The sequence below is a fragment of the Rhynchophorus ferrugineus genome, unplaced genomic scaffold (genome assembly GCF_030347505.1).
Source record: "Rhynchophorus ferrugineus isolate W39M unplaced genomic scaffold, kcgeb_rfMv2 rfM1, whole genome shotgun sequence".
In the NCBI taxonomy this organism is placed as follows: domain Eukaryota; kingdom Metazoa; phylum Arthropoda; class Insecta; order Coleoptera; family Curculionidae; genus Rhynchophorus; species Rhynchophorus ferrugineus.
In genome coordinates, this window is record NW_027472580.1 from 75,179,429 (window position 1) to 75,199,973 (window position 20,545).

The 20,545-nt window shown below is 30.0% G+C and overlaps 2 protein-coding genes across 2 annotated transcripts; both read left to right on the forward strand.

Annotated features, from left to right (window-relative positions):
* The first annotated feature begins 1,080 nt into the window (after positions 1–1,080).
* On the forward strand, positions 1,081–2,462 carry LOC143199924 (uncharacterized). The gene is made up of 3 exons (XM_076410071.1): positions 1,081–1,345; positions 1,815–1,976; positions 2,038–2,462. Exons 1-3 carry the CDS (start codon positions 1,131–1,133, stop codon positions 2,231–2,233), a joined length of 573 nt encoding a protein of 190 aa, XP_076266186.1. The 5' UTR covers positions 1,081–1,130; the 3' UTR covers positions 2,234–2,462.
* Positions 2,463–16,524: 14,062 nt separating this feature from the next.
* LOC143199934 (uncharacterized) lies at positions 16,525–20,544 on the forward strand. The gene is made up of 3 exons (XM_076410097.1): positions 16,525–16,781; positions 19,992–20,153; positions 20,215–20,544. Exons 1-3 carry the CDS (start codon positions 16,567–16,569, stop codon positions 20,408–20,410), a joined length of 573 nt encoding a protein of 190 aa, XP_076266212.1. The 5' UTR covers positions 16,525–16,566; the 3' UTR covers positions 20,411–20,544.
* The last annotated feature ends 1 nt before the right edge of the window (position 20,545 follows it).

Sequence of the window (20,545 nt, forward strand, 5' to 3'; positions counted from 1 at the left end):
TTATCATAACATTATCTTCATAGGTTTTTAAAATAGCATCTGTTATTCTATGCACTTGATCAATTGTTGAATACTTCTTCATAAGCCCAGATTGATAACAGATAAATTTATTAAAACACCACCAAGAGGTATTAGTGAGTTTTTCAAATATCTTATAGCCATTACTGGTAGCAAGGAGATGATATATGGGCTTTTTATAAAATAAATTTTTGGCGTTTTTGGAGTATGCTTCCCTTCATAATAACATAACCACATGTTTCCATACACTCCAAACTCCATGACGGCAAAAATTACATCATTTTAGTTTCTATGGAAGACACTAGTACATATATGAAGAATTCTTTATTATGAAGTCAATCGTAGTGACTGAAAGAGAAGGAATCAAAAGTGAAAATCAAACCATCATATTATTATATTGTATATGTAACAGAGTGACAATTTATATCTGCATCTAATCTTCAACTATGTCTGGTAGGATATTGAAGTTGCGCAGAATCATTGAAACTATTTTATAAAATAATTAAGTCGCGCACAGAAATCAGAAAAATTCAGCAGAAATATTGTTTACTGTACCAAATAAGACTTCTACTAAATTTAATAATTAATAAAAAGTAGCGACAATTGTTATTGATCGCAAATCTATTTATTGTTTAAATAAATTATAGTATTGCAAACAGTGAAAACCAGATATCTAAAAGAAAATGTAATTCATGGTAATACCATTATATGTTTCATGTAAAAGCATGTATTACTTTTTCTTCTTATTATTATTAGAACTAATTTCGGATAAATCCTACATTTTCGGAATATCCCTAACAATGTTGTTTATACTCTCTTCTCTTAATGCTGTTACCACGTATGAAATGAGACAAGTGCGGTAAAACTGTATTAATATATCCAATAATGACATTTTCTCCTACTATTATTTATTATATAGCTAAAACAATATGAAACACATACTAAGAGGAAGATAATATATAAGTAGTCGAGTATTAGTTAATTCTTTATCTGGAATTATTCATTAGCGATAATTACCTTAAGGTTGTTATGTGATGCGTGTATACATAATAGACGTAACGCAGAAAATAATAAACCAGTTGACCTCTAAAATATAACAGAACAATAACAACATGTTTAAACGTCTATCGTTCGTATTTTGTTGTCTGTTGGTTGTAAGTTACAATATTGCAGAATCAGCTACAACTACCGTTAATCTTGGCAGTAATACTGCAACCATCACTACTGGTGCTCATGTCTGCAAAAATGGAAAATCTACGGATGTTACGTTTGAAGTTAATGCTGTTTTAAATGTGAAAAGCAGTCAAAGAACCAATTTTGGATCTAGGTAACTTACTATTTTCCTATATATCCAAAGGTATTGTTAGTCAAAGTTGGTGCAAAATGTTTGTCTATTACAGTTTAGGAAATAAACCAAAATGCTAAAAATATATAAATTCTATTGGTAATTTATATAACGTGTGCATTTTCCCCTATTTTAAAAATATTTTGCATATCACTGTATTTAAATAACATTTATTTTCACATAAATTATTATTATTATGACTTTTCCTTAAAAATTAATTTTGAATTGTATTTCATGATTTCGTTTTAGTTCAGTGCAATTTATAGAAATCAAGTGAAAAACGCAATAATTTCTGGTAATAGTGTAACTTGGCATGCTAATTGATCATATTTAAGGGGAAATAAATTATTTTGCATCGATATATGATAACAAAGAAAAATACTCCACAGAAATATTTTATTATTTTAAATAAATTATTTTAAGATTTATAAAAACACTTTTATTTTTACAGTTTTAATCAACGTATGCAGGAATTGGACTCTGTAGCAGGAGATCACAAAGGACACATATTGGCTTCTGCTTTTGGTGGACCCGCTGTAACGTGGAATCTAGCACCACAAGCTGATCATCTGAACACAAAATATAAGTGTAGAAACAGTATGTTGAACATTTGGTAAGGCTACTTTACGATCATCCTGTTATGGCAACATTAACTAAACCAGAATTCTTTTTAGGTATGATTGTGAAAAATTTATTCGTCAAAATTTGGATAAAAATATACAAGTTGATGTGCAGATAATATTGAAGTATCAAAATGGAAACTGTAGACCTACACATTGGTCAATAGATGCTCAAGCTGGCAACCAGGGCTGCCAAGCTCTTGATATAACCAACGGCCCTCTCCCATTAGGTGTTTGCCAGAAGGCTTGAATATTAATAAAATTCTGTTATAGGGTGCCCTATATTTATACAAAAGCGAACATCCGATACACTGCATGAAAAAGTAATTTTATATGATTGCCCTTAATAATTAGGGAATTTTTATTAAATTCACATCAGAGCTGTTTTATTTCCAACAAAATAAATATAAAGCCGTAATTCTGTTCTAGTTATAATATCACTATATTTTATAAGTATAAAATCTAATAATTTAATAATACCTATTTATTTAATTTAACAACTATTTCACTGAGTTACAGTGAGATATTATTATAATTAAGACCGATATTTATTTGAAATTAAAAGTTGCTATTTGATCTTTAAAAAACTGATTATAATTTGACTGAGACAGTAAACATGTTTATATGGTAGCATCCTTCACTCTGGAATGGGATTTATCCGGAATCTATCAGGTACTTACTGATTTGAGGACTAGATTGGAATTTAGTTTACCCTATTGGTTGGGACAGGAGAACAGAGGAATGAGATGATTTTCGATATTCGCTGGTTAGAGAGAAGTTTAAATCAATACGCCTATATACGTATAAAACAAGATAGTGAGTTTAGGTAAAGCGTGTTGATATCTAAACTTGTGTTTACAGTTTCTGCTTTAATTTAATATAAACATTCGTCATATTTAATTTACAGTATAACATAATTAAGTTTATTTAAAACTGATTTATTTATATATACTTATAAAGATTTCGTCTGATGATAGAAAAATAAAATATTAATTACATCTGAATATATATTTGGTATTATCTGGACGACTTGGTATTTAATTCAATCAATATGTGTTATTTGCTTTAGTAAGTGTCCTATTGTATGCGGATTATCAGCTAGTACCTATAACAAATAAAAGTATTAGTTAATAGATGCATCACATTAGACAAAAAGTAAAACACATTAGAACCAAAATAAAAGAACTATACTGGTTAGTCTGAAGATACTCTCAACTTGATCTAAAATCAAAGAGGTTGATTTATAATACAATTATAAAGCCAATTTGGACCTATGGGGTGCAAATATGGGTTTGCACTAAAAATTCAAATCAACTAATTATACAACGCTGTCAAAACAAGGTTCTTCGATTGATTACCAATGCCTATCGCTATGTAACTAATGAAGAACTGCACGATGACCTTAAAATCAAATGGATTTCCGAAGTTATCCAAGATTTCGCCTTGAAACACGAAAGAAGATTACTAAATCATAATAACGTGGAAGCAATACAACTGCTGGACAGCGCGTAGGATGTCAGGGGATTGAAACGAACAAAACCATACGAACTTATATAAGGTGTATACATTTAGTGTAAACTATAGCTATAAATTAATAATTAATAAATAATTATAATTTTATAATTGAGGAATACATACTGATGTATTTTCTCGCACTCGTCTTGCTTGTTAATTAATCCAAGTACATAGGAAAAGTAGTAATAAATTAATTGTAAATTAAGATTATACTGAGCGTATCTAATAAAGATTTTAAAAAAAAGTTAATAGATAGTTATTTTAATAAAATACATTTTAATTGGTAATAATCATAAAGTAATAATTTGATGTTAAATTCGCGAAAATGTATTAATTGTGGGGGGGGAGGGGCTTAAAGTCTACTTTTCAACTAGCTTCAATAGTACTCTAGAACTCGAATATTCTTTACCAAATCTCGCCACTGTTGATTTGCTGTAATCGTTTCGCATTTTTCTACTATTATCTACTGTTGTTAATATCTTCCATTCAAAAGGCCGATTTCGCCACAGAACTCGTAAAAAATTCGTTACTATTCATTCGATAAGTATGTCGATACTAAGGCTGCCGAAAAATATCTATATATCAAAAGAAAAATATCGAAATTTTCAGTCGATATTTTTTTGACCGATATATCGATATATAGATATTTTTGTTAGTCGATATTTTTCGATATTAAAAAAAAGCATATTTCTTAAACATTATAAAAAATCATATAATTATTTTATTAAAAATTTCAATTTTTTTATCACCGATATATATATTTTTAAAAAATATCGAAATCCACATATCGATATAAAAACATTTGTTGTCATATATCCATATTTTTTCGAACATCGATACATGGCAATATCGATATATTTCTCGGCGGCCGAAGCCGCTAGTCCATATTATAGCAGTATGCAAACAATCTTTCGATTTTTGTCTCAATGATTATCCTGTTTCATTTCTAGACGATCTCCAAGAGAAACATGTAGATTTTGAAATACTCAAGTTTATAAATATCATAATGATGTCTCGGAACCGTACACAATGATTGATAAAATAAATGTTTGAAAGAGTCGGATTCCGCGAGCATCAGAGAAACAAAAGGTTTTCCAACTTGGCTGATTAGGTTTATTAGCTCAGCGGTAGATCCCAATTTCTTCTATATTATTGATTCCAAATACTTTTACATTTACTGCATTTACTCTAATTGCGTACTATAGAGTTTTACATAGCAGGAGATTCGCCAGTTTTCAATAATATGGTCTTGCCTTCGTTAATCCTCAAGTCAGATGGATCTGAGAGAGATTATGCAGTGAAGAGTCCTTGAAATCTCAACATCTGTGTCAACTAATACTGTTAGCATCAGTGAGTATATGACATTTGTAGCATCATATTTAAGGTTTATATTTATTTCTTAAATATATTTCATATAATAATTGCATCCATTATTGTATTTATAAGCAGTGAGGAGACGATATCACCTTGACTAATACCAGTTTAGATATCAAATTAATGTGATAAATAATTTCGCTCTTGCATGCATCTGATGGAACTATTGTGGCTGTATATTTAACTATAGCTTAAGTTATTCGATAATATACGCATACACTAGAATGTTAAAATAAATTATATTTGATAACATTATTTTTATTTCATTATTTTATTTAGGCCTGAATTTGTTATATGTTAAAGCTTTTCTATTTTTTTGTCAAATTGTTTTCTTATCAAAATAAAAAAAAACTCAATTGATTTTTATAGTAAGTAATAATAGGTAAGAAAAATATACAAACACACAGAAAAATCAAATAAGGAGAATAACACTGGTTATAGAATAGACAGTATAGTAAGCTTTGAAATCAATCGATTAATAATCTTAAATCGAAATCGTTAATAAAATAGAAGTGATTCTTCAGATATTTCAGATACTTTAGATACTTTTCAATAACCAAACGTAGGAAGGTAAATATATTTTATCAAAAGCGTAATATATTATTATAATATTTTTCTTACGCCTAGGAGTAAATATCAGTCAGGACTATTAATAATATTTAACTTACAGAAAAAGTAATTAAAGAGAACTGCACTGGTAATAGAATAGACAGTATATATAAAGTTTTGAAATCAATGCAGTAAAAATTTCAAATCGAAATCGTAAATAACATAGAAGTGATTCTTCAGAGATTTCAACAAAAGATTGATTCAAAAAGAAAACGTAAGATGGAAACACAGCAATAATTTCCAACAACCAAACGTAGAAAGGTAAATATGCTTTATCAAAAGCTCTATATACTACTTTAATATTCTTCTTACTTTTAGAAGTAAATATCAGTCAGGACCATTAATGATAACTTACAAAGGGTGGACTTGGTCTATGGGATAGCAACACAAAATGAAAAAAGGGCCTCGAACTCTACCTCATAGGTGGTAGAGTTAATTGTGAATATTATAAGGTCGTATACAACCAAACAGCCTGCTGTCTTTTTGGATATAATTGTTTCATATTTCAAAAAATGTATTAGATATAAATTTTATGTATTAATATTTTATTTATGTTTTATATAAACCAAAATAAATATTAATCACAAAGCTTCAAATATTAAAAAAAAATTCCACCCACTTTCTATTAACTATGTTACATCCTATATTAGCACTACCCTAAAAATTAATATTATATTTAGATATCTAGCTTTTATTAATATTTTGTATAATCTTCAAATAACATTTGCTTTCATATTATTTAACATAAATAAACTTTTGCTCTATAGCAATCTACAAAATTATAATATTTTACCAATAAATCATATCTTATACACTTATTTTTGCATCATCTCATGCTAATTTTCTTTAATAAATAGTAGATAATTTTATTGTCTCAACTGAAACTTGATGCAGGTACTTTATTTCGCATTTTAAGGACACATCTTGGATAACTTAGTAAATCCTTTCAATTTCGAGGCCATCGTGCAGCTCTTTGTTAGTTACGTAGCTATAGGCATGACAGTTATCCAGCAGTCCTATATCTGCACCCCACGTGTGCGAATATCTGATCTGCTCTGCTTCTTGTCTAACATTGTTTCCAATTTAACTTACCGTCGTGATGGATTCCAAGGTATTTTACTGATTTTGCTTGAGAAATCGGCCAACCAGATATAATTAGGTTTTTGAGATTTGACCACAACGAAAAATTGACACTAACAAATTTCGAGCTATTAATCTGTGTTTTAAAATGTTCGGCCCATTTGTGGATCTTGTTAATTGACAGTTGTTCATTTGAATTGACAAAATATCCCAAGTACTGTTTCTTTGTTGTTGGAATATCAGTATTTTAATTTATTTATTAATATAAAATTAAATTTAAAACTTCGGGTTGCTTTCTATAACAAATAATATATGTCTGCTTCCGTGGTTATTTATTTTTAGTCCAATATTCATCTTTTGATTACTCCAATTACTGATTATATTAAACATTCTTTTCCTAATCAGTAGATTTACTAGTAAATATTGTTTCTTAAAATTTTTCTTTAGGATTCATGTGCTCAATGTTAATAATACTGAAAAGTGGTCAGAAACCCAACACTATGGTTCAAAGTCTGGAACTCTATTATTTTCGGTAGGCCAGTAAATGTGTTCTCGCGCTGAATCATAATTATAACTTGTGATATAAATGGCTGCTAGATATTCATTTCCTTTTCCTGATGGTAATCGTGAACGCCAAGGTGGGTGTTTAACATTTTCCTCCAGTAATAAATCTTGGATCTAATTATGAAATTTCTGTATGTCTGTAGTGTTATTTTGTGACTTAATGAACAATATATTCATAAAGCGAAGAACTGGCAACTATCTAGACAGGTATTTTCCTTGTTTTCCTTATAGAAATCTAAGTATTTAGTAGTATATATATTTAACTACATTTTCTACATCATGTGCAATACCTTTTTAATAAACAGAAACACCCTCAATAAAAATTATATTAACAATAATTTATTTTATTATTTTATTTATTTTTAAAAGCCGACCGATATCTTCTACCCGATATATGTTCGTTATTTTCTGGTAATTGCTAATAACACGTATTAATAATGCTAAACCGATTTGTTTACTGTTTTTTTGTTCTTTATTTTACCAAAAAAGGCGTCTTGTCAGTGGCAAATAAGTATAGCTTTGGTCGTATTTCCGCCACTGTCACCACTGTCTGAAGTAAGTCTGAACGATAAAAATCCATCAAGGACTAGTTTCGGTAGCAGGTAGTTTGTTATTTGAGGACATGCATTTGAATGGCAATTCATTTAACCATGATTTATATTGAAGCTTCGATAAACGGGTGGCGGAGCTTGATGTTAAACCGGGCGATCATAAAAGTCATATTCTGGCTTCAGCCTTTGGCGCTCCAGCTGAAACGTGGAATCTTGCCCCGCAGGCTGATAATCTAAACAGGAAATACAGATGCGGAACAAGTATTTTGAATGTGTGGTAAGGAATTGTGGAGATTTGTAAATCTCTGTAATTTGGGTTTCCAATTTTATAGTTTTATTTTAATTACTATTAGGTATGATTGCAAATAAAATCTAAGAGACAGTCTTGGTAATGGAGAAGTTCCAGTGAGAGTTGTATTTCCATGTTCTATTTTCTTTCCACTTCAGTTTATTCTTTTCTTCGTTTTTTATTTCACGAATGCCTTTATATATTTTGTATTGGGAGTTGTTGTTTTTGTACATAAAATAATATTTTTTAGTTTAGTTACTCAGTGTATAAGCATGCTAATCATGCAACATTCAATATTGAATCTTCGACAATCATTGTTTTGTTGTGATTGATGATTTGAAGAAACCTGCTACAGAATTCAAGAAAATACTTTATCGTGGTGCTCTTCTGTCATGTTGTCCTAATTTTCAATGATTTAAAACCTGGATGACAAAAAAAGTCCGAAGACTAAAACTCTGTTTCACCCCTTAAACAATTTTGTACAAGTTAGCAGTTAATAAAAATAATTAACAATAACAACTAAAATAAAAATAATCTAGTTAAAATTACTATGAAACGATAAATAATAATACAACTAGTTGTGATAGCCGCGGGTTCGAATATTGCTGGGGCATGGCCGTAAATTTTGCGATTGTTTATAATTTGTGAATGTTCTAGGCAAGAATTTAAAATCCGACAAGGAAAATGATCCCAGTCACACCAGTAACCAGACTGGCTAAGACCGGATATCTTCTGGGATGATTTCTAAAGTTGGACACTCGCCAGTCGGTAGGCTTAATGCTGAGGACCGTGGTTCGGAGTTCCCGTTAAACTTTAGGCCCAGTCGAGATAAACCCATAGTTGGTAAAAGGGGTCTTTAAAATATATATAAAAAAATAATAAACTAAATTATTACATAATTCTGTTAAAAATAATATATTTTCAGATGAAGCTGAAGCTGGCGTGATTTACTATTGGTATATTTTATTTTTAATTATTGATATATTTAAATATTGAATAAGATGGCTGATTGGTCTCATTGGAAAAATCAGGAGAGTTATAATACCGGGGAATATCCAATATTATCCGATAGAACTGACTGCGCGATAACAGTTCCTCGAAGTCGAACAAGTTCATTCTCCTGTTTACGTAAATATATGTTATAAATCGACGGCCTAGGGCCTTGTACTTATCTAATTTTATTCATATCAATGAGAAATACATTATTTAAAGCTTTGGCTCAAAATTCATTGTATTAATATATTACTTAGACACAGGATTATTTTCAGACGATGTTTAATGATACTGACGACAGATATTTTCGATATACAACGATATCGATGATGATATGTTGATTTAATCAAAGTCGTCGTTAATTAAGTGGTGCATTTAAAATATAAAATAAATACTACAGTATTTTAACTATTATTATTTAAATTATACTAAATAACTAAAATTACTATAAATTATTATAAAAATATACAACTAAATTATTATATAATTCTGTTAAAAATAATATATTTTCAGATGAAGCTGAAGCTGGCACGATTCTATTGGTATATTTTATTTTTAATTATTGGTATATTTAAATATTGGATAAGACGACTGATTGGTTTCATTGAAAATATCAGGAGAATAAGAATACCGGGGGATATCCAATATTATCCGATAGAACTAACTGCGCAATAACAGTTCCTATCGAATTTCAACGAGTTCATTCTCCTGTATTGATTTTAAGCGGTAAGTTTTTTGTATACCCGTCAATATATTTACGTAAATATATGTTATAAATCGACGGCCTAGGACCTTGTATTTATCTAATTTTATTCATATCAATGAGAAATATATTATTTAAAACTTTGGCTCAAAATGCATTGTATTAATATATTACTTAGACACAGGATTATTTTCAGACGATGTTTAGTGATACTGACGATAGATAACTTCGATATACAACGATATCGATGATGATATGTTGATTTAATTAAAGTCGTCGTTAATTAACTGGTGCATTTAAAATATAAAATAAATACTACAGTATTTTAACTATTATTATTTAAATTACAAAATAGTGTCAGGTTATGTAACTAGAGTTGAACTAATCCAATCCAACCTAATATTCAGTAAAAGAAAATTATCCTTTCATGAAGAATAGATTCTTAAGTGCACTATCAAACAAACAGCCTGATATTGGGGATTGAATAAAACCCGCTATTATAGCTAACTATGTCTTGTTCTTTATAATATACCTCTAAGGTTCGGTGATGGTCTAAAATGGGCCCGACTGCCAAATCTTCTTTCTAATCTCTCTTTTATTTGGTATGCGGTAACAGTAAAATACCTCAAACTGTAATCCTGCAGCCAATCTAATATGACCATTACAGTCGTTAAAGTAGGTAGATGCTTGCTATAATATCAATTGCTTCCTTAAAGTTATGCCAAGTATTCTAGTTCTATGGCCGAGGAAGTTTTAATTTTACCCAACTTATTGAATGAGTAAATTAAATTTGATTTATTTCTCATAAGCTGTATTTTAGAATCGAGTCCCGTCTAATGAAATAGGGATACTGATGTAGACACTCTTTTATGCCTTCAGTCCACTTGGGCCAATTCTTATTATACTTATACCATAATAAAGTACATTCACCAAATGCTGAATACTGAACTGTGCTAACACGAGAATTGTTGGTGAAATTATTCGTGTTTGTAGTTACTAAAAATATTTAGCTTTCACCTCCGATGTGGCTAGGCAAATGCAATTCTTTCTCTTCCTAGTTTCATCTTCGGTTATATTTACTGGTAACAATATCTCTAAATAAATTATGATCAGTCTATTAGAATAATGGATAATGGGAAAGTATAATATCGGATAACGTCAATGATCAGCAAAAATTGTGAAATTGTCTATACACCTGATCCGAAGTCCCATATAACATAGGAGCTTGTGACGACTTTCGTCTTTTCGATTTTCGAAACCATCTCCATACTCTTTTAAAAATTATCTTTGATTGTATTTATACAAATCTTTAAATTAAATCTATATAATCCGGATTCCAGCCTGGATCCAAAGGGCATACCTAGAAAATGAATGAATAGTTGACAGCTTAACCAAATGTGCTGCTATATATGTTGCTATAATATATGATAATACAAAGCTTTATTTTATTTTTAGATTATAAGAAACATAGTTTGAGTCTAAGTGGGATTGGGATTTTGGCTTATCATATAGTACAATTTTTTTTCTCTTAATATTTTTCAATAAAAAAGATACGTACAAACACAACTAAGATAATATCAATTCATTTGTTTGTCATTGATCCAACAACTTATTAAGCAGGCTAACTTAACACAGGAAGATTTGGGTCGTTTAAAAATTGTGTACATATTTCAAAATCCCTAAACTCTTTGATGGCATCAAAGAAATCCTTTATTATCCCCCTTTATTTTAAAATTTAATTTCTTTTTACACAGAGCATTGTTATATTTTGACTTTTATCTATATATAATATTATTTATTTACTTCTTTATTTGTTTTATCCAATCTGGCTAATAACGTTATTGGGATGGTTTTCATTGTTGATTGTTATACTCTTGCCTATGAATATTATTAGAAACAAACACAAACATACATTTATAACCATGCCTTAACGCTATTCGAAGCCATGGCTATGGATATGTTATAGTTTTGAATGTTTATTTTCATTAAGTACGCTTAATATACAGAAGGACTCTAGTGTCTTATTTTTCTTTCTAATTCTTAGTTTACTTGAGAAATAAATTTTGACTTAGTTACCCCGCATTCGGCTATATTGATTCAAAATTAATAACCTAACGAATCTAATGTAAGATGTAACAAAAAAGCAATCTTCTGCTTTTATACAATTTGTTAATTGGTTAATTACAGCAAATTAGTTGGCCTCATCTTTAATATGTTTTTAATATATTGTCAAAATATATGAAACAGAGATTAATTTTGAAAGGAACAACAATAAAATTAAAACAAAAATAGTTTTTATTTAGAAATAAAGGTATGCAATAAATATCTCAATACTACAGAAGCGTAATACTGATATTATTTATTTTAAAAATCAACATACAGTTTTTCAAAAATAAATATTAAACCAGTTTGAAATATTGTAATAATTGGACATAACAAGATTTAAAAAAGTATGTTGTCCAATAAAAAATATAACTTGACCAGTTATTTATATCATTTCTTATTATGTGACCTTGATGGTTGAACCTTGGCGTTCATACGATAAAGACAAATTTAATTTTAATGATCCTGATATTTTCAAATGTTATGGGTGAAGTTTTAAGATTTAATTAAGGAATTATATAAAAAGATATAAAGTCTCCTTCAAACCAACCTTTATTCCAACTAGGGTTTATCTGGACTGGACCTACTGTTTAACGACAACTCTGAACAATGGTACTCTGGATTAAACTTACCGATTGGCGAGTAACCAACTGAGAAAATAATATTAAAAGACATCCGGTCTTACCCAGCCTGGTTAGGGGCGTAATTGAAATATTTTCCTTGTCGAATTTAGCACTCTTGAACACTAGGCCTAGATCAGTTAAACCTAGTTAGTATAGAAAAAACTCCACAGTATCAGAAAAAAAATGTAGAAATCGAGAGAGGTTCCCCACGATAAGAACTTACATAATAGATCGCTCAGTTTTTCCAATGATCCGATCCAAACTATATTAATTAGTGGAATTTTTACCAGTTTGGGTTTATCAACAAGCATTCAACAATTGAGCAGGTCCACAGAATAACAGATGTTATTGAAAAATCCTACGAAAGTAAGAAAGCATGCTCAGCTATATTCTTGGATGTAGCACAAGCTTTCGATAAGGTTTGGCATGAAGGCCTTGTTCATAAACTGCTGAAAATGTTACCAAAACAACACACCCAACTATTAAAAGCGTATATCACAACCAGAATGTTTTGTTTTACCACAAGTAAGTTTACAGGGGCCAATGCTTTATATACTCTACACTTGTGATATACCACAAATGGAGAATATTTTTATTATATAAGCAAATACTGAAACTATATGGACATACGGAGTTCAATTATGGGGATGTTCTGCAAAGAATAACATAAATAAAATACAAATTTTTCAGAACAAAGTCTTGAGAGGTATTGTGGGCGCACCCAAAGTCTGTAGGCTTGATTACTACTTACATCAAGACCTTGAGATACCCACAGCCAGTCTAGAATCAAGAGAAATGCAAGAGTGCATAAGGAAAGACTCCATTCTCGTGAGACTATTGAAGTACTCCAGCTTTTGGATACCACAAGAACAGGACACAGACTTAGAAGAATCAAACAATCTGTGTAGTGATGTGCATATAATAAAAAGGAATATGCATAGGAAAGTGACATGTATAAATGTTATTTCACCAGAGACTGAGTTAGGGCCGATGGGTCCTCCTAGATATATACGTAGATTTAAGTTATCATAAAGACAAATTGTAGGTTAGTCGGCAATGTACTAATTAAATAATAAAAAAAACAGTTTTTTAATAATTAAATAAAATAATTTCATCATAAAGAGCATTTAATCATAAAAACAAATATCTATGAATTTCTAATATAATAAGTGTTAATATCATAACGTTTTTACTTATTATTTATTAATATGGTAAGATATTTATAATTATATATAACTTGATATATTTACAACTTGAGGAAATCGCATAAAATATATTTATTTTTTGTTTTAATATGTATTACGAGGGTGGTTCAAATATAATGGAGACATACGATGTAGATTGCGTATGTGTAAATATGTATGTTTTTAATAAAATAAGTATGTTTTGAAGGTCGCGGCTTGAGTATGTGATATCTAGGTTCCTTACGAATAGTGTGACATAGTTTCGTACGTGTACGACAATATGAGTGAATGTCAAGTGCCGACCGCCGTAGCGCAACGTATTTTCATTCGTTTTTAGTATGGGAAGGCGTTACAAAGACGGATGTTTTTCTGAGTTTGCGAAATCACTTCAGTAGTAAGTGCCTGAGTATGGCTGCTGTGTTTAAATTGGCCAAAGCATTCAAAAATGGTCGCGTAACCATCGAGAATGAGCCGCATGATCGTTGGCCGCGAACCAGCATCAAACCAGACCATTTTGAAGGACCGTAGGATGAATGTTCGAGGCAGTTCGGCTGAACTGGGCATCAGTATTTGTTGTGCAGAGTCTTCCACGAACACCTTCAAGATCGCATCATCCACGATCACCTACAATATCGCAAAATAACGGCGCGATAGGTTCCTAAACTGTCGAACTTCTATAAAAAATTTGCGCGTTTGAAAGTTTGCCGCTGCTTGCTGACGCTATAAGAGGCAGTCTTCTCTAGGATAACGCGCGCCCTCATACCGCGCATTGCTGTCTGAGTCGTCCAAGGAGTTCGATGCCGGTATCAAAAAAACGTCCGGAAAGATGGAGAAAATGCGTAAGTAGTGAGCTGAATGCCTAGAAAAACTGTAAATTTTTGTAATTTACACTTGTAACTCGATGATATTTGAACAACCCTCGTATAATGATATTAAATTATTATATAAAAATTCATTTTCTAGTTTTGTTGCTTATCCTTGGTGGTAAATTACATGATTCATTTTTACATGTTAAATAACAATAATGGCGTTGAGATTACCTTGGTTGTATTTCTATAAATAATAAAATATCTGAAATTAGAAACTGAAAATATTGTTGATTTTTAATTCTTATCGTTATTGTTAATTGAAAACAAAAATAATTGAAACTTCCATCATAAAGCCTCCGAATTTAATTTCTGGGATACAGATCACAACATTGTCTAAACCACTAGCATCACATTTTCCTTAGATAGGGATATATCAATATCAGATGTAGGTGATAGTGGATGACTAGTGAACTACTAGTGAAACTTTTGTTGATGATTTCTCAGAGGCCACAAGCACTACCATATTACTGGTCACTAAAATGTCAGAACATTTTTCACAAAATTTATATTTTCGCCATTCCTAAATGTTACTTCTACGATTATATGGATTTAATGGTAGTAATGTTTGTTTTCTATTGGTTTAGTATGGTTTGGCATATAAGCATCGGTCCTAAATTAGTCTTTAGTCTAATAATATATACACATTAACACTGCTATTTTTCTATTAAATTCTCTAGTTGAGATTTCTAGTGTAGACTCACTATTACTACCATCTTAACTTAGAGATCGAGAGATTTGATTCTCTTGAGTCTGTATACTGTTCTGGTATTATCCAAGAGTTGCAATATATTGATATTTAAATCAGGAAAATAAATCTCCCAAATATACTACCTTGTGGTATACCTGCTATAACTTTGTTCACTGTAGAATATGCTTCCTATTTTTTGACTCGTAACATTTTGGCTGTGATGTGAGATTTTAATAGTTGAGGGTGTTGCTTCGGTAATCTTTTCTGCAGCTTACGAATGAGGCCGTCATGCTAAATCTTATTGCGTGTTGTGCAACATCTAAGATATAGCTGAACATACCTTTCTATCCTCATAGGTTTTTTTCTTCAATGACATCTATGCATCTCATGAATTGTTGAACGCTTTTTAATAGACCCAAAGTGGTAACACACCAGTTTGCTACCATACACCAACAGATATTAGTGAATTTTTGTAATATATAATTTCTAGCCATTACCGGTACAAGGATATAGGTCGACAGTCTTTTTATAATGTATCTTTTCGTGTTTTTGGGTTATGTATTCCTTCGAATGAAGTAGTCACTTGTTTCCTTATAATTCAAGATTCCATGACGGAGAGAGAGAATTACGTTATTCTATAAAAGCTGATATTTTTTCTACGGAAGGTACTAGCATAGATATTTATTTATATCAAAACCAAAACCATCATATTATAAAGCATGCAGTTTTGATGTTGAATTTATAACAGATTGACAATTGATAGATAAATTATCTGCATGTATGCCTGGTACGATATTAAAGTGGTGCAGATCCTTCAGAAATATTTTGTAAAATAATTTTTCATATTGCATTTAGGCACACAAATCAAAGAAATACGGCAGAAATATTGTTTACTCTACTTAATTAATAAGACTTATATAAAAAATAACAACATTTCTTATTGATCACAAATCTATTTAATGTCTAAATAAATTATTATATCGCAAACAGTGAAAACCAAATATATAAATGTAAATGTAATTCATGGTAATACCATTATGTATTTCATGTAAAAGCATGCATTATTTTTTCTTCTTCTTATTATTAGTGCTAATTTCCGATAAATCCGACATTTTTGGGAAATCCGTAACAATTTTATATACTCTTCTCTTAATGCTGTTACTACATATGAGACGGAACATGTAAGACTAAAATATATTAATATATCCAATAATGATATTATTTGTTAATACTATTTATTATTTAGCTAATGCAGTATAAAATGCATACCAAGAAGAATATAATAAATAAGTAGTAGCATATTACTTAATTCTTTATCTGGAAATGTTCATTAGCGATAATTACCTTAAGGTTATTATGTGGTATGTGTTCATATAAAAGACGTGACGAGAAAACAATAAACCAGTTGACCGCTAATATATAACAGAACAACAGCAAAATGCTTAAACGACTATCGTTCGTAATTTGTTGTCTGTTAGTTGTAAGTTACAATATTGCAGAAGCAGCTACGACTACCGTCAATCTTGGTAGTAATATTGCAAGAGTCACTACCGGCTCTCATGTCTGCAAAAACGGAAAATCTACGGAAGTTACGTTTCAAGTTAATGCTGTGTTAAATAAGAAAAGTAGTAAAAGAACCAATTTCGGATCCAAGTAAGTTGATATTTTTTAATAAACAACAAATCTTCTGAAAAGTCGTATAATTATAGTATAAATAGTGATCTTTCAAAATATATGTGTACTATACTATGGCTACAGTTCCACTAAGATATAATTCCACGATCTTTCGGAGCTTTACTTGATGCGGAATCGGTTGAGCTCGGTGAATAATACACTGAAGAACATTTATGATCCAAAGGCTGTTTAAGGCTTTCAAGTTTAGTAAAGTCGGTGTGATGTGATGGCTCGTGTATCATCCTAATGTGGCTACTCTGGATATTTAAATTTATTAATTGAACGAATCAGTAAAAATAAGAAGAGTTAATTCAAAAAATAATTAAATAATAAAATTAATAAATAGATAAAAAATTTATCGTAAATTTCTTTGGGTACCGTGATTCGAAATTACAGAATATAATTTGTGAAAAACTTTGTCGATATTCATTTAAATAAATAAATCCAATAACTTTTTTTTTAAATTATCTAATAGTAAATATTTCGATCGCTCAGTGGTTGAAATCCGATATAAATTTATTCAAGTACCGGCTTGGTTGGCGCAGTGGTAAAAGCGACATGACGGTCCACCTACTGTTGCGATAGTCGCGGGTTAGATAGTCCTGATGGGGCATGGTCATAAATGTTTCAAAATACTTTTAAATCACCAAAAATTAAAGATTATTAATTGTTTGCTAACCGTTTCAACGTAATTCGTTGTCCAAGATGTAAATTTAAATTATTAGTTAGGAATCCAAAGTAGAAAACATGCCTTTTCCAAATATTTATCTTACAACTTTACACTTTTAGTCTCTATGCTATTGTTTTTTTTGACCTAAAATTAGGTGATACAAAAATATATCCAAAGGAATATGTATCATATAAAATATTTCCTACTTCTTATATAATAAATAAAAACGAATTAGACACTATATCTAAATACTAAAATAATACTTTATGGAGTGCATTGTCATTGTATTTTAAAAATTTTAATGCTATAGGCTATATAGATTGGCTGTGATTGGTTAGTTGCTACATTTCAATTTATTTTGGTTATGTATGACGTTTTTATTGTTAACATGCTTGTTTTTCGGTCAGAAGTAAATTACTACATAGTTTCTTTCTGAAAAGCGATTGATTAAAATAAGTATAACATTTATTAATATTTTAGGATAATTAGTGGAATTGAAAAATGAAATTGTTTCTAAATAACTCAAATATCATCAAAACATCAAAGTTTATAAAATTGATTATTTGTATCATAAATATTCCTTCTGTATTTGGATTTTCTTCTTGTAATGTCATATTTGTCACATAGTAGCATCTACGTACTTTGCATATTCCTAACGTGTGTTAGTTCAAATTCCCTGCCATTATGAGTGCTTTCAAAATTACCCTATTTTGGTAAGTTTGTTTTTGTCACATCTAGAGTATATTATAATTTTGTTCATATTTTCCAATATATTTTCAATTAGTAATAGTATTTTAACACATTCTTACTGAGATTAATGTATATTCATAAATATGAGGAATACATGCTGATGTATTTTCTCGCACTCGTCTTAGGAAACTCGTCTTCACATAGGAAAAGTAGTAATAAATTAATTGTAAATTAAGATTTTACTGAGCGTATCTAATAAAGATGTTATAAAAAGATTCAATTTAACTGCGTTGCAAACAAAAAACAAGTATTTTGTTACTTTTCCCCAGAATTAATTAAATTTATCATATATAATAAATTAACAACTAAAATATAATAAGGTAATACCATAGCCAGAGAATAGTTTTTAATGTATTTTAAATTCTCCTTTTTACCAACGATGGTTTATTTGGAGTGGACATACTGTTTAATGTTTAAGTAGCTTCGAACCACAGTCCTTGGTATTAAGCCTACCGTCTGGCCAGTGACCAACTTAGAAATCATCCCAGAAGATATCCGGTCTTACCCAGTCTTGTTACTGGCGTGACTGGGATCATTTTCCTTGTCGGATTTTGCACTCTTGCCGAGGGCAATCAAAAATATTAAACAATCACAAACGTAAATTTACGTTCATGCCCCAATATGATTCGAACCCGCGACTATCACAGCAGTAGGTGGACCGTCCTGTCGCCTTTATCGCTGCGCCTGCCAAGCCGGCGACCAGAGAATTTTCATGAGCATAACGGATAAGTATTATCGAAATACACATGCGCATAGAGAATCATTACATTTATTTATTGCAATATTTTGTCTGTTTTCTTGTAGTCTAAAATATTTATATTTATAATGACATTTGTTGGCTATTAAACTATCAATATAACCAAAAAATTTACTAAAATTATATTGTCAAACCATGATAATGTACTAATGGAACAAATATAAATACTATGAAGACATATAAAGAAATTTCTTTTTTATATGAAATTTAACGCACTGTTTTTTCATATGGAATTAGTTTGTTGTATTGTGTTGCCATATTTTAAAAATTAGACGTCGTTAGTTGAAATACCTCCTGCAGAAAAATGTTCTGTGTTCTACTTTACTTCTCAGTATAAGTCTTCGCTCTACGAAATTTTACATATTATTGACGTATTAATATACAGATATATAGACAATAAAGCCATAACGACTTATTTGCAAATATGTGGATTTAAAATTTACATACCGCGGCGTTAAGAATCATAAAGATAATAGAGTTCTTGACCCCTATTTACTTTCGTTAATGTCATATTTTTTAAGTACTGAGTTTTTTTCTATATATTTAGTAGTGAGTATTCTTTGTCAAAGTTGTTGCCTAATATCTTCCTTTTGCGGTTTAAGAAATAAACCAAATTATTAAAAAAATACAAATTCTTTTGAAAATGTATATTATATTTCAATTTTTCATGATCCTACATATATTCGATAATATGCACTTTTACCTATTTTAATAATACCTCGCATTTTTCTGTATAGAAGTAACTTATTTCCAAATACAATATTATTATTTTTATTTTTATTTAAATAATAATGTTTAGTACTTTATAATATTAATAATTTAGTATAATTTCTAGCAATTAACTGAACAGTTTAAATTGTGATGTAAGATGCTATTTGATTATTTTTATGTGAAATAATTTCTTTGAATCCAGTATATGACAATAAAGAGAAATGTTCCATAGACAAAAATCGATTAATTCAATTAAATCATTTTAAGATTTTTAAGAAACACTGTTTTCGCTTTTTTGCAGTTTCAAACAACGTATGGATCAATTGGACTCTGTAGCAGGAGATCACAAAGGACACATACTGGCTTCTGCTTTTGGTGGTCCTGCTGTAACGTGGAATCTAGCACCACAAGCTGATCATCTGAACACAAAATATAAGTGTAGAAACAGTATGTTAAACATTTGGTAAGGCTATTTTACGATCGTCTTGTTATGGTGTCATTAACTAAACCAGAATTATTTTCAGGTATGATTGTGAAAAATTTATCCGTCAAAATCTTGATAAAAAGAAACAAGTTAGTGTGAAAATATCATTGAGGTATCAAAATGGAAACTGCAGACCTACCCATTGGTCAATAGATGCTCAAGCTGGTAGCCAGGGTTGCCAAGCTCTTGATATAACCAACGGTCCTCTTCCATTAGGTGTTTGCCAGAAGGCCTGAGCATTATTAAACTTGTGTAATAGGATAGTGTATGTTAATACGAAAGCGAGCAATTAATATACTGCATGAAACAGTAATTATATACGATTGCCTTTTAGCCATTAGAGAATTTATTATATTAAAATGATATAAAAG

What these genes read in the sequence shown, in the direction of transcription:
- LOC143199934 (XM_076410097.1), top strand. Translation starts at nt 16,567, where the DNA reads ATGCTTAAACGACTATCGTTCGTAATTTGTTGTCTGTTAGTTGTAAGT. An exon ending in AGAACCAATTTCGGATCCAA is followed by an intron (nt 16,782 to 19,991) that starts GTAAGTTGATAT and finishes GCTTTTTTGCAG; the next exon opens with TTTCAAACAACGTATGGATC. An exon ending in AACAGTATGTTAAACATTTG is followed by an intron (nt 20,154 to 20,214) that starts GTAAGGCTATTT and finishes AATTATTTTCAG; the next exon opens with GTATGATTGTGAAAAATTTA.
- LOC143199924 (XM_076410071.1), top strand. Translation starts at nt 1,131, where the DNA reads ATGTTTAAACGTCTATCGTTCGTATTTTGTTGTCTGTTGGTTGTAAGT. An exon ending in AGAACCAATTTTGGATCTAG is followed by an intron (nt 1,346 to 1,814) that starts GTAACTTACTAT and finishes TTATTTTTACAG; the next exon opens with TTTTAATCAACGTATGCAGG. An exon ending in AACAGTATGTTGAACATTTG is followed by an intron (nt 1,977 to 2,037) that starts GTAAGGCTACTT and finishes AATTCTTTTTAG; the next exon opens with GTATGATTGTGAAAAATTTA.